The 15,700-nt window shown below is 41.0% G+C and overlaps 1 protein-coding gene across 1 annotated transcript in view; it reads right to left on the bottom strand.

Annotated features, from left to right (window-relative positions):
* LOC134536462 (paired box protein Pax-6-like) overlaps positions 1-15,700 on the bottom strand; it is a 164,717-nt gene that overhangs the window by 130,382 nt on the left and 18,635 nt on the right. Inside the window, exon 2 of the mRNA XM_063376180.1 lies at positions 1,889-2,054. Coding sequence (XP_063232250.1) covers positions 1,889-2,054 — 166 coding nt within the window. The remainder of the gene's footprint in view (positions 1-1,888; positions 2,055-15,700) is intronic.

Here is a 15,700-nt window from a genome sequence, read left to right as displayed (position 1 = left end):
ATCTTTTTGAGACAGACACTAATGTGTGGGTAATAAATGGGAGCTAATTTTGTTTCAACTTTATTGTGAAACGTTTTGAATGTTACACTGATTGGGGAACGTCATCACTCATACTATTAGCCTCTGAAGTATCTTTGAAGCAATTCCAATGTTATAGAATCTAAGCCGGTATTCCAAGACCCTAAATTAAGGGTTTAGGTGTTGAATATGCTACACATGTACCCTAAACATATTTATAGTGCACGGTAGGACAGGCCAGTCCCTATTTTTAAGGAATGTATTTCGGTGTCCTATCCGTGACCTATCTGTTGCCTAAATTCTGCGCATGCGCAGAGCTCACTTTTTTGTTGATTTAGTCTAGATGGCGGAACCGCGTCTGGCGCCATTAGCTCGTATATATTCATATTCGTGAATATCAGGGAACATACCAAGCGTGTTGGTGTGGCAAATGAAACTTTATGATTGCGGAACTATCCTGGAATACATTCTGTAGATACACTTTAATGGCCATAACAATAAATGATCGCAACTTAAACAGTACTTGAGAAAATTAGAACAACGCCATTTAATTCGCGTGACGGTGCTGCTATATCTTCTATTTTGGCCGTTATAATTGTATGAATAGTTTTCAAACGTCCGCTAGAATGCGTTGGTACCAGTTTCTAGCATCGCGTAGGGCACGGCTGCCGATTTGATCCCTCATTGTGATACGTTTCGGACAGGTTCTGGTATACGGTTCCGCGAATTAGTTTACAGTTGTATCCCAATAAGGTAGATCTTATTTGCAAACTTACCCGAACGTCTTGAAATGTCACCTTTATACCAAAGAAAAAAAAAATTCTTTATTTCCAGGTCTCTCTTCTTACTGTCTCAAGATTTCTAACAGTATTATGAACATTAGCAAAATTTTCCAGACACACCCGGTACAATTTCTCTAAAGCTAAAACAGCTTGCTCAACTAGAATTTTACATTTGAATCAGTTTTCTTTGTGTCACCACTTCCCGTGTTTTAGTTAGAGAAGAGAGTTTAATGTTTTGGGTAATGAACTACTTACCAAGAGGTGGTGGGAACTCGCCTCGAGGAAAGAGAAGAAATAGAGAGATACAGAGAAAGTGTACTAAGGAGGATCATACCATGCCAACTTGGATGTTTGAATAAAATACGCGGCCTACAGTCAACATTTACTGTTTCTTTCTCTCGATAATCTTGGTGGGTCTTGCTACGGACGCTTACTGAATTCCGCCCAAGCTAAATAACCAGTATTTCCTCCCGGTGGTTACAGGCCTAATTTATGATAATAAAGGAGGATAGATAGGAACCAAAACAAGTCATATAGGTTTTCAAAGTTGATATGCCATAACCATTTTTTATCGCTCGATGTTGACATTTTTCTTCGTCAAGACCGATATCACACATCAAACGATTTTCAAATACCATAACATATTGATTTATTGACAGTATTATTACAGTTGTAATCATATCCAAATATAATTAAAATACTAAACACCAATGGCTTCACGGAGTAAAATATTTGTGACAGCAAGATCATTATCGAATACGGGCATTTCATAAAATTATTTTCTTACTTACATTGAAACTATGTTTTAGGGAAGAACAATTTTTATGATTAAATTATAAATATTGTTATGGACTAAAAAATAGTTTAAAAAAGAAGTCATATTTCAGTTCCTGTGTTTTCGCCTTAATTAAAAGACTATAACAAAGTAAATGAAATAAAAATATGTCAATTATACTGAGAATGTGATTGTACTTAGGATAAATCTGGCAAAAAAAAATTTGACGAATCCAAGTTGGTACGGCATGATCCCACTTTCGGAAAAAAACTTTCTCGGCTCCAGGGAGACGAAGTAAAAAAAATACTCTTACCTGCCTAGAATTTTGGACACGCAGCCGTTGGACACCTGGAGGATGCGCGAGATGTCGCAGGGCCTAGCGCCCGAGTGGGCGAGCTCGACGATCTTCTGGCGCGTCGAGTCTGGCAGGGGCCGGCCGCTGACGAACACCCCTCCTAGCTGGTTCACACCGCTGTGACCTGGGGGGGTCGCCCGCCAACACAGGGCAAACTACAGTCGGGGGGCTGGGATTACGTCCTGAGGGGTCGGCCGCCAAAGACACACAGAGAAAACTACAGCTGTGGGATGGGATTCTGGAATTCTGTCCTGGGGCATCAGCTAGGAAAAATTACAGTCGTGGGATGGATGACGTCCTAAAGGGTTGGCCACCAAAACACACAGGGAAAACTACAGACGTGGGATGGGATTCTGGAATTCCGTCCTGAGGCATCGGCTAGGTAAAATTACGGTCGTGGGATGGGATAACGTCCTGAAGGGTTAGCTGCCAAAACACACAGAGAAAACTACAGCTGTGGGATGGGATTATGGAATTCCGTCCTGGGGCATCGGCTCCTACCACAAACAAGGAAAACTACAGTCATGGGATGGAATTGTGTCCAGTTGGGTCCCCCCGCCAAAACACGCAGGACAAAACTACAGCCGTGGGATGAAATTCTGGGATTCTGTTCTGGGGCAACAGCTAGGGAAAATTACAGTCGTGGGATGGATAACGTCCTGAATGGTTGACCACCAAAACACACAGGGAAAACTACAGATGTGGGATGGGATTCTGGAATTTCGTCCTGAGGCATCGGCTAGGGAAAATTACAGTCGTGGGATGAAATTCTGGGATTCCGTCCTGGGTCATCAGCTAGGGAAAATTACAGTCGTGGGATGAAATTCTGGGATTCCGTCCTGGGGCATCAGCTAGGGAAAATTACAGTCGTGGGAAATTCTGGGATTCCGTCCTGGGGCATCAGCTAGGGAAAATTACAGTCGTGGGATGGATAACGTCCTGAAGGGTTGGCCACCAAAAATACACAGGGAAAACTACAGACGTGGTATGGGATTCTGGAATTTCGTCCTGAGGCATCGGCTAGGGAAAATTACAGTTGTGGGATGGGATAACGTCCTGAAGGGTTAGCCGCCAAAACACACAGGTAAAACTACAGTCGGGGGATGGGATTCTGGAATTCCGTTCTGGGGTATCGACTCCTAACACAAACAGGGCAAACTACTGTCTTGGGACGGAAGTATTTTTATTAGGTTGTGGAAGTAAGATTTGCGTCGTCAGCGTACACACAGTTTGAAACATTTTTGTACTTTCCATCGCCGGGTTATTTTGGAAACCACACATTCCTGGGTTTCTGATTAGACCCCATTGTGTGTCAGAGAGTTACCGACACCTAAGATTTTATCACTAGTTTCCAGCATTCTACATCAAGAAAATCTTTTAAATTGACAATGGTTTGAATTGGACAAGCCAGGTGTTAAATATTCTCAGTACCTCTAGGCCAATGTTGGCATTTATTGGGGAACATGTAGTCCTCTTCCTTTTGGGGGGTGCTTACGTTTGTCAAAGCATTACCAATATGCAAAATTTTTGCCACGACCACTCATTATATTTGTCAGAATAGTTCTTAACTATTACTGTGGCAATGGTTGAGACAGAACAAACAATAACATAGGGTTTTTACAAGTTTTTTTACACTTCCAATACGAAACTGTCAAAAAATACTAACGAAATTGACATTTCTTGGGGAAACTGTTAATACTACCTCAACTAATGTTTCATATTGATAGGTTATAACAGTTTCATATTTAAATCTGACAGTTTGTAGTAGGTTTCACAGTTTAATAGTGCATAGTTACTTCAATGATAAAATATTTCGACAAGTCGATTTTGGAACCATATGCCAATTTTTTTTTTACCACCCTTAAAATTTTCGACTGTTTGGTCCAGTTGTTTAGGTCCCTTTACTTGTCGATCAAATGCCACAGTCTTAGATTCTTGTGATCTCTAGGGTTGACAAACGTATTTTATATGGTTTAAAATATATATATATACTTTTTGTATTTTACTCTCTACCTATGTACCTTGGAAGGCAGTTAGGAAGGAAGCTAACACCAGAATCACCGTGGTAAGACCACTTCAATTTTTTTTCCCGCAATTTTTGCCATCGCAACTGTAATTGAACGATTTACACGACTCAAGTATAGCGGAAAGAAATATTTTAAAAACGTATTTTAATTCTCTGAAGTCCCAAAGTTATGGGAATTTCAGTATTATTATCCAATTTATTTTTACAGAAATTCACTAAGTGTTATCTAATATATGTGAGAAGTCACATTGAGAGAGGTGTTGTTATGATTACAGCTGGCAATTTACACTTTGTAGTGATAAGTATCTCGTTCAGAATTTTGTAGGCATAGACATGTTTAAAATATAATAATTAACATGGCTTTGTGAGATCAAGAGAGAGAAATACAGAGAGAAAGAGAGAGCTGAAATTTGTTTGATGTGTATCATTTAAGCTCTCGGTATTCGGCATTTGGTAGGAGTCATTTCGTGAATGCGTCAGAAGTCAAGGAACGGAATTGTGTAACAACCGCGATGCTGCCCTCTGTGGCGGATGGCTCGAACCAAATGTCGCAAAGACAAAGGGAATCTTTATAGTATTAACTATTTAGTAAATTTTAACAAAATAGGCAGGATATTAATCACATTTCTTGCCGAAAATCATGTTCAAAGCCGACGGTTAGTATCATTTTTTTCAAGTCTTTTTCGCTTTTATCGCATCCTTTTTATTATATAGGTTTAAATTTCGGTCTGCAAATCGAATGTTTTAATAATCGACGTAGCTGCCCTGTGGATGCTACGTGTGATTAGCGTCCGATAATCTTCTTTTTATCGAAAACCCTATTTATCATGCTCGGAGAGTTATTTTAAAGAATCCCACGTTATCTTTCGCGTTCGAGTGTCGTATTGTAAGTGTGTTTTGCATCACGAGAAAACCACGAATTTGCTCTCTTTATTACCGCGGGGGTTGAGGTGTTAACTCATCTCTGGCGAGTACACTGAAAGACCCGCTCAGATATTTTTTTTTGATCTTCAAATTTCCCCTCTTATCAGCCCTTCGGCAAGCGTGCAAGGGATTATACTCTCGGGAGCCTTGTTTCTCACGGTCGGGACCTCGTTTCAGCACCCATCCCTTCTCGCCTCTTAGGGATCCAGAGGGGATATAGTGGCCCCAACACGTCGTTAGTCCCTGGACGCCTGTTAACACGCCCGTGTTTTGCGGTGCTCCCTCCCCTCTCCACCTTTTCCATACAATCCACCCTATTTCTCCCAGGGGGGGGGGGGGAAGGTCCGCCGAAACAGAGAGAGAGAGAGAGAGAGAGAGTGAGAGGAGGGTATTTAGCGGCGGTCCACAAGCGCTCCCCTGGCTGACGGCAATAAGGGTGGAAGCCCAAGGGAAGGACAATCACTGCGACGCCCTCCCACTCCCCCGAGGGTTCAAGGGACAAAAAAAAAAAAAAAATCTCCCTGTCCTCGGACGCCTTGCGCGCGCGCGATTGAAGGAGCACGGACACTTCATTACCCTTTTAGAGCACGCGGCACGAAGAACTCCTCAAGCCCACGCACCGCCAATTTTTTTTTTTACGTGTTAACAACTCAGCTCTCGGCACACGGACATTGGGTAGGAGTGATTTCGTGAACGGATCGGAAGTCGCGTGGGACGGAAATGTGTAACCACGGTGCTGCCGTCCGTGTCGGAAGTTCGCAAACCCAAAAGGGACACCTCTGGAAACACGTTATTTCATTTATGCAAAAATGACCATAACCACGTGTTGTAAATTTTTACGTTATTTATCTTGTAGTAGGCCCGTTACAAACGACGTCTAGGAATGTTTATTTTTTAATGCAGACATTTTAATTTTTTTGTAGCGAAAATATACTACCCATTTAATAAGTAAATTTTTTTGACAATTCGGAACTCCTCTAAGCATCAGTAGAGTGTTTCGCTTGGCTTCGTTAAAGCATAGTATAAAATTAAGTTTAACTCTTGGAAATAGTAGTGATTGGCTGTTACAAAGCCTTTTGCGGGTTAAATTTTTTTTTTTGTGTTAGTAGATGCTAATATTATGGGCTTTTGTAAATCTACAAAAATATGGGATCTCTCCATTAACGAAGCTGAATTTCCAATATTAAACGTTTCTAATTTGAAAGACAATTTGGCGTCTAACGGGTGCTCCTAGCGTGGTATCGTATGTCTGAAGCGCAAGTCTCTGATATTTGAATGGTAACGATAAAGTGTTGTGGCGGAGAAATCAAAAAAAAAATGGCGTAACTAAAAGTCCCTTGAGTGCTTTCGAGAATTTGTACCGAGTTTTTTTTTTCCCATGCCGAAAATCACTCAGAAAATCCCGAAACTGGACTTCTCATCCGGCATCAGTGCGTTATCAAATGCTTATATTTTTTTTTTCGTAAAAAAGACGCCAGTCTGATATTTTGAGGGGATATCAACTCGAGTGGTATTTTATTTTTTTCTCTCTCTCTCCAGAAAGCTCTGCACACCGTGTGTGTACCAGGTTAGGGGTTGAAGGGAAATGAGGAAATGGGGGTGAGGGGTTGGGCTTAACCGGACAACTCGCATGGATGTTCCCGAGAGTCCAGGGTTCGTGGTCCTGCGATCTACATTCCAACGAGGTCCCCCCCCCCCCCTCTCAACCCTCTCTCCTCGTGGTCCTGATGGTCGACCCCTCTCTGGGAGTTCTCGCCGCAGTTCTCTTGAGCCCAGGTCGGAGTCTCCCCAGAGAAGGGTGTGGCGTGGCTTCCCAATATGCCGTGATTAGTCGCCGGTATGCGATACTCGGGGTGCTTTCCCTCTGGTTGGTGGGTTAGGTAGGGGCGGCGGTGCGGGTGTGCCCTGAGAACCCATCGCAGACAATGGCTCCCCTCCCCCCATCCCCAACTCATCCTCCTTCCCCCCCCCCCTCCAGTTCAACCCTCGGGGGGGGGGGGGGGGGGGTTAAGTCCCGCAATCTGATTACAACCCAGTCGCTCATTGAGCGGCTTACGAAGCTCAGGGGATGGGGAGGCGGGGGGCGGTCGCGTGTGCGATAGCTGGACCGAGCGTTTAAATGAACACTTCTGGAAGAAGTGCTTTTAACATCCCCCCCGCCCACTCTTCCACTTCCCCCCTCTTCACGTTATGATTAGACCCCACGAATATTTCACGGAGTCAACTAAATGTGATCGCTCATTAGTCTGCAAAATAATTTTTTTTTCCTCGGTAATTTTACAAAATATTCCTTTGGTAACTAGTTGCCAAAAAAAAGTTTGTAATACTGCAAGAAAGAGATTATAGCTTTGTAATTTTTGTGAATATTTTATATATTTTTGTTAGGCCTGTATGAAATAGGTTTTTTCCATACAATACCGAGAGTTTATTACAAAAAATTGTTTTAAATTATATGAAAGATAATCTAACATTCAACGATTTGACTTTATTTTGTTTTATCATGCTTATTGACTGGATAGCTATTCAGGGAACGATTTGCAGATATAACTTTAACTATTGGAGGTACTGGGACAACACAAAGCATAAATGCCCGGGTAAGAATCCGGAACCTGGTATTATTGGTAATACTATTTTGAAGTATTACAGTTGTTTTTTGTGTGAATGTAAAGATTTACATTTCTGTTCAATTTCCAAAAAAAAAAATTGCTATGTAGCGATTGGTGGCTGTCTACAAGAGAATACATCGCCTTATTTGGCTGGTTTCTTCAAGTCGCGTTTTCTGCCGCTCTGAATGACTTGGATTGGTGTGCTGACGCAGGCATGTGCTCGAAATGAACTCAGCCAACTATGAAACACAAGACAAAGCTACTAGTCTCAAAACACAGCTAATGTGGAAATCTTTCCGCGGAAATTACATGGCCCTCTACTCACTGGTCGACTACAAGGTCAACATCCGTCGGAGGCTTACGCGTGATTGGTTAACCTCTTCCCCTTTGTTTATAACTGGTCCAGGGTTGTCAAGGGCGTGTCATAGGCACCTGCAGTCCAATCAGCGTGAAGCAGACGTATATGCGTTTCTTGCTTATTTTTTTGCTGTCCAACGTTTACACGGAATAATCGTGTATCTGTGGTTACGATTGGCTCTTGTCACAAGCCTGCAACGACACTCAAAAGTAAAATAAGAATAATAAAACCATGTTCCTAAACATGAAACTAGGTAGCCTGTATTTTGCTAGGGACTGTTTATATAAAAAAAAAGCTTGAATTATTTTATTGTACCTGTAAACATAGCGGAAGAAAAAAATGGCCCAGTTATTTACATTTTGTGTTTACCGTCTTCGTTTTTTTTGTTGAAATGTCCCAGTAATGCAGTATGTCAGGGCAGGGATTTTTTTTCCTTCCTCCGTCAAAGTCAGGTTCTTTCAAGCCGTGAGAGGGTGGGAAAAGGAGGGGTGGAAGTCGGGACACAGCCAACGACTAACAAAGTGGTTGGGGGGGGGGGGGGGTTGATTGAGGGGGAGGGGAGGATAAAGAAGGGAAACGGAACTCTAGTTTGTTCCGTGCGGTATGCGATCAGAGCGGTGTGAAAATCAAGCTAGGAAACTGATCTCGTCAACAGCCACACCCGCCAGGTTTCGAACATAACTGATCAGGTGCCGCGACCACCGGAGTTAACTGCAGCGAACGCAGGCTTGGAAACTTTCCCGAGCGAAATTTCTGACCCGGCTCACTGGACGGCCGCGCTGACTGAAATCCGATGTACATCCCAGCTCCGTATCTGACACCGGCTCATCAAATCTGCTGTATTTTGGCTACGAAAAATTTACGTCGGGCTCATTCTGACGTATTAAAAAAAACACATTTTTTCTTCATGAAAACTATATTACGTGTTCCATCATTGAAAACGTTTCATTGATCGGTCATCAACAGTAAAGTTTTTGACAAACATTTGTATAGCCTACTTTAAAAAAAATGAATCTTCAACTAAACAGCTTTTAACATCTAAAAAAAATATTTTTAAATGAAAAAGTTTATTAATGGCCTGCATTCATCTCCAACGAAAAAAAAAATATATGAGTATCTGACCATTTAAAACATTACAGTACAAGGCACATTAGGTACCTACTTAACGTTCTTCGAATTATTCTTTAACATATTTTTTTTACATTAGTTGATTTTCGTATGTTCCGTGTGTGTTTATGCATTCATATTTGCTGTCCATTCTTGAGGGTTTTTTTTTGTACGACAACCAGCAACGGCGTTATGTCCAAGACATTATTTCAGATATTTAAATTAAGTTGAATTTTTTTTCGCGTTTTCGGTATTTTTCATCTAGTACACTCTAAAAAAAAAAAAATTGTACTTTTACAAGGGAAATTCTTGGAAACCCTGTTGCCAAGGATATTTCTTGCAAAACTACAAGGCGGAGCCTTGCAAAATCGCACATGGTACAAAGCTCTGCCTTGTAGTTTTACAAGTAATATCTTTGGCAACACGGTTTCCAAGGATTTTCCTTGTAAAATATACAAAAATTTCTTTCAGTGTATCAGCGGATTGATATTTCGCAAATAGCCTCGGCCGAACTGACGACGTGATCGTCATGACGATCACGAACGGTGACCCAGGTCAGGAATCGCACGGTCCCCGGTGGGTCGCGGCACCTGATTGGACGCAGTTTAGTTGCGCAGACGCCCGCTAGAAGCGCCGCTGTCTGGCGCTGGAAAAAAAGCTTCAGCACACACACACACACACAACATAAAACAGTAAAACAATGGGCACACAATTTGCGCATGCAAGCCGTTTTATCCTCCCTTGTTTACTCTAAGAAGGAACACAAGAGTGCATGCAATGTAATATCAGTTTCTCAGGGCAAATTTGCACCACTGGATCCCAATCATTTGCCTCTAAATGTACATTTTAGTTTTGTTCATAAAAAAATTCACTTTGGTATTTCCTCTTTGAGTAAACTCCGAAAACGATGACAAATTTACCTTTGCAACAAGCTCGATTCAGTCTATATATTTTTTAAATCATTTTAAGTGAATAACACTCTAGGTCTACGGTTTGAATTTGTCAATTCCACATGAACGATACTGTGCATAGATTATAAAATAAAAGTTAAAAAAAAATGTTTATTTAAGTTGTAAATGAGCTAATATTTTCAACATTTTTTTTACGTCGTGAGGTATTTGTTAATCAGAGTCCATTCAGCACGATAATAAATTACAACTCATACAAAATAATACAGATTAACTGAAAATTCATAAATCATAATTTTTTTTTCAGAAACATCATGGAGATAAGCCTCACAAACAATGTGGGGATATTTCAATTTCTTGTCATTAAAATAATATTGGGTGTATTTGTTGCACGTTTATTACGATAGCTTTTTTTTTTACATTTTATGTTTCGTCCCAAAATATGTCACCGTATGTTTTATTAAGTGTTATCAAAAAATACCGATAGAACGTCACACACGATCACTTTAAGCATGGAATTTCACAGTTCGCAAAATGACGTCTTGGTGACAACATTTTCTGACCAAACGACACACGAAAACAGTGTTATCGTAATGTATTTAAAGAAATTGTCTTTAAAAAATAGCAACGACAAAACGGAACTTGACGCGCTAGACTAAGCTTCAAGGGGAATTAGGCAACGCCATCTTATATGTGATTAATATTTTGAACAGTTTTTTTTTTTTTTTTTTTTTTTTTTTTTTTTTTTTTTTTTTGGAAAATCAAGGCATACATATTATCTCCCAGGCATTATATACCTTGTTGCAACCACATGTTTACTTACAGGCTCTAGTCTGTAAGCGCCGCGAGGAAATAACTTTTTTTCAGGTGGGCGACTAAAAATATCGTGATAATCAACCAGTTCACATTTGTTGACTTCAAAAAGTAGCCAAAGCTTATTCCTAGGCCATGTCAAAAAAATTGGTTGTCTGTAAAGTCGGTTTACGGACGATAGTTTAACGTGACAACGTCATAACAAAACATTGATGAAATAATTGCATACTTTTATGAATAAAATTGAATCTTTTTATTGAATTATCACTATTTTGTATGGATACAAAGAAGGAGTTAAATGAAATCTACAATTTAATTGATAAATTTACTTTTATTTGCACTCATTAATTCAAATATGTTTATTACTTTAACGAAGAGATTATTTTAACTATAACTTTTATACATGTTTGCTATTTAACTTCTTCCAATCTGTGTTATTCTGTTAAGGATAGGACGATGATAGGAAAAGAAGGAAACGAATGGGAGTGTTTCAAGTTTAATGTGCCTTGAAAAAGTCAAATCGATGGTTGTTCCAATCGAGTGGAAGAGAGATAGATGCGGCGCAAGCGTACAATGAGCGTAACGGGACACAGCGTAACGGACAATGTGCGTAACGGGACAATGAGTCATCCTTTTTCGTGCGTCAAGCCGGCGTTCATCGAATTATTAGACGTTGTCACGTCAAAAAATTAGCATGGAAGATTTATTGCAGTTGGTATCAAAATATTTGCGATTGCAAGATGGTGAGGCTTAATCCCCCTTCGTGATCAATCGAAAGCGGAAGTGGTGAATATTAATTACTACAGCCACGATTCATTCCAGGATTATTTCCCTTTCACCTAAACAATCAAGCCAATTTAACTGGATGATGTCAAGGACAGAGGATTCTCATATTTTGTGTTGTATTGCGTGTGGTTGGGTCTACACTTATTCTGCTTGATAAGAACCGCAGACTTTCGCGGCAATCGTATGAGGTTTCTAGCTTGTTTCTTTGCGTTGTAAAATATCGATGTTTCGGTCCACACTACAGTCCGCCATCGTCAGGTAAACTGATAGTTTTTTTGCAGTCATCTTGCCTTTTAAAGTGCTTCCTGATTGGCTGCAGCTGTGGGTCGATCACAGGACTGCCAGGATTCTAATCAGTTAGGAGACGTGTCGATGTGGCAACTGCAAGTGCCGACCGAAACGTCGGCGAACTCTTCACTTTCGACGCGACTAGTAAAACCATGTAGTTAATTGAAGTGAAACTTCTAATGCGACTTCCAACAAGGTTGCGTATAAAGGTTTAACGCTACCATGGAGGGGGTATGAAAGCACTGTTGCGTTAAACATTTAACGCTCCTGGGGAGGGGGAATAGAAAAAGACAGAGCGAGAGTGAATGCGTGGCACTCGAACGCATGCGCGTAGTATATACCTGTTACAGGCCAGCGCGAGCGTTAGCAACGAGTAGCGTCCAATATTCCAAGCACATGCGCGTGGTATTCTTGCCATGCAGCGAAGTAAACAGTGTGAGCGTCGTGAAATTAGCTGAAATACGTACTTTTTGTTCTATTTTATTGTTCTATTTTAATTTATAATATTCAATATTTCATTTAATTGTTTTTTTTTTTTAGTTTGATTTGATACAATATGATTTCACTAAAAATCAATTTCTACCCCTTCCTATTTTCGTTTCCACGTTACGAAGTTTCACTTCTTCCGCGCGGAGGGACTCCACGCACTATTTTATTTTTTTTACTGGCTCAAGTTCGTCCTGAGCTTTCCAAGAGAAACGGTGGGTCACTTTGCTACCGGGTGTATTCGTACTGAACTATTTACTGGAGGATGCATTCGCCGTAGGGGACGTAATGAACAGCAGAGGCCCATGAGGAGACCTGGGAATGCCCTTCAGTGGGTTCGCCTACAAGAGACGTCACATGAAGTTGTAATGAACGCGCTGGTCGTCACCTCCACCCCTCTCCCCCTTTTCCCGAACGATATATACCGCGCAATAACTACCCTCGCACTTCTCGCCATACCTCTTCCGTCTCCCCCCCCCCCCCACCACCCCCTCTTTTTTTTTCTTTTCTTGCGGAGCGATTGTTAACTCCCTCCCCCCCCCCCCCTCCAACCCTCTGGGACATGCGGGATTACACCAACCCTTCGCGGTCCGTGCTACACGGTCACACGTAGACCGCCAGGAAGAAAGAAACCAAATAGAGCGGATCTTTTCAGTACTCTCCATTGATGTGTTAACATCACAAACCTCGGTAACGAGAAGATTCACATGTTCTCGTGTTACAAATACACTTATAATACGAAACTCGGACACGATAGATAGATATATGTATGTCAAAATAGGATTTGAAGCGAAAACTTGCAAATCCAAAATTTGGGCAGATGATCCCCTTCGACGTCTTCCTGAAGAAATGAAGGCGGGATGGGACTACCATGTGTTCGTGAGAAATATCTCAGGATGACCTATAGGTAGAGACCGGAAAAATTCGCGGGTTTAATGACCTCCAGGATAGACTCCAGTATCCTCTACACACTCGGGCAAATGCCAACTGTTCATTGGCTGCTGACTTGTGAGTCGTCTCGACTGGGTGGCCTGTGATTCGACACTTCTATGAGTGAGTATCTCTAATTGGCCCTCATTCCTCCAGATTAACAGTGAACCAATGACAGAAGCAGCACTAAGGTATAATTATTTGAATTGTAGCATAACACGAAATGAACCCGCGAATTTTTCAGGTCTCTATATATAGGCTAATAACTTATATTAAAAGCTTAGAAACGTTGCCCCTCTTTTTTTTTACAGCTTATAGGTGAGTGAACAACTTCCAAGCCCAGGTGCTGTCGGTTCAACGACCCCCTCGTGCACCAGTTTTTTTAAGAATGATTTTGGTATTCGGCCGTTAGCTCACTCCTCTATCGAAGAGCTATATGGGAACCGTTCCGTGAATATATTTCCAAAATTAACTGCGCACATAACAAGCATATTAAAACAAAATAAAGTCAAATTATTAGATATTCCATTATCTTTTACCATGGTTTAAAAATATATATATGCTTGAATGAGACCTTATTTAAATGTGAAATCATGTGCCAATTTTCTTTGGAGAAAAAACTCAGTTGTATCTCGGGAAATAAAAGTATTTCATATACCTATGCAAACCTAAACAGTCATGTAGTAGTAGGTAATGTTACAAACAATTTTTTGGCAACTGATTTCCTAAGGAATCTTTTGTGAAAGTACAGAAATTATTTTCCTGTGTGGTTGTAGTATGGCATTAATTAAAATGATTTGCAAAATAATTCAGGATGTTTTCCCTTTGACTCTCAGGCCATAATCCCTTTTTGTATTTTGCACTCTTTCTAGGGGGTGATGGGGGGAAGACATCCTTAACAGTGTGTTTTCGGTCAAGTGAGCATTTATCAGCCGGCAGCTAGTTGGTCACCCCTCACACCCCTCCTACCCTTAACGACCGTGATGAATACGACTCCGGCGATACAATGTTTACAATCCATAAAACTTTTCATAACCGACGCCGAGGGTCGAGGGAAGCTGTGCAAGGGAGCGGAGATCCACTCGAGGATGTGTGCGGACGTAGAGAGAGGGAGGGAGAGAGGGAGAGAGAGAGAGAGAGACAAGAGGCAGCTAATACACAGGCAGCGACAAATGGAGATTGAAACTCACCCCTCCCATCCCCCACACCCTTTTTTTTTTCCACCACTCGTGACCATTCCGGGAGCAACTCGGCTTTATCTCGCTACAGGGGTGTTTGCGATTAGGGGTGTTATGAAATATTGCATTCAAATGATGTATCTTTAAAAAAAAAATTTCCAAAGGGTGAGAGAGAGAGAGAGAGAGAGTGATGAGGTGTGTGTGTTTTTTTTTCCTTTCTTTCTTCTTCAGGGGAGGTTCTTTCGATGTATGGATGAATGCTGACGACCGGGGATGATCGATACGATCCCTTCTAAAAAAAAAAAAAATACCCCCTCCCTCCTTATCCGCCACTTCAGAAAGGTGCCGCCCCCAAACCCCCAGACCCCACCCGCCACCCCTCGCAGGGGCGTAAAGACCATTGTGCAGCCGTCTTCCCCTCGCCTGTTTCTCGCGCTTACAGTCATTGTGCGTCGCGACGCCTCTGGAAGCCAGGCGGGCATCTGCCTACCAGACAGCATGCCGGGTGGATACAGAAAAAAAAAAATCATTAAGATTTTATTTTTTCCCTCCTCGAAGTCATAAGTGAAGTGTTTAGTATGTGCAAGGAAAATACGTGCTGACGGAAATTTAACAAATCAAGTCCAAATATACGCACGTGCTTTTTCGTCCAGTTGTGTTCGAATGCAATGCACACAATTTAACATTTTTTTATTTTTTTATTTTTTAACTGCAGGTAAAGTATTTATTATGTCAGTCTTAGCACGATACCGTATTTCATACAGTTTTGAATCAACCTTTTAGTCTTAGAACTGTTTTTATCTTTTGTACGTCATTAATTAAATCTGTAAAAAAATTATGTTTAAAAAAACTGAAACACTCAGGTTTTCGTGGTTTTGGGAAAAACCTAACTTTTATTGATTTATGAATGATTTATCTAATAATCAAAGAGATTCAAAACGATACAACACCACGTGGATTCATTATCTCAGTACATGACTTGACTGACATAAAAATTTTAATTAAATAGTTCATTAAAAACATTTAATAAGTAGAGACCGGAAAAATCCGCGGATTAATTTCACGATATGCTAGAATCCAAACAACTGTACATTTTTATTGCTTCTGTGATTGGCTTACAGTTTATCTGAAGGACTTTTAGCCAATGGGAAACCTTCAACCAAAAAAGTATCGAATCGCAAGCGTCCCAGTTGACAAGTGTCACGAGTCAATAGCGAATGAGCAAGTGGCATTTGCCTGAGATGTAGAGGGTTGTGGAGTCTATCCTAGAGGTCATCCAAAGCGCGAATTTTTCCAGTCTCTATTAATAAGGACTTGTATGGTAAAAAAAAATCTTCCAGCAACGACGAGTCGCGTGCAC

The sequence above is a fragment of the Bacillus rossius genome, chromosome 11 (assembly GCF_032445375.1).
Source record: "Bacillus rossius redtenbacheri isolate Brsri chromosome 11, Brsri_v3, whole genome shotgun sequence".
Classification (NCBI taxonomy): Eukaryota; Metazoa; Arthropoda; class Insecta; order Phasmatodea; family Bacillidae; genus Bacillus; species Bacillus rossius.
The sequence above is the reverse complement of the archived record's forward strand: the minus strand, read 5'-3'. Positions and strand labels throughout refer to the sequence as shown.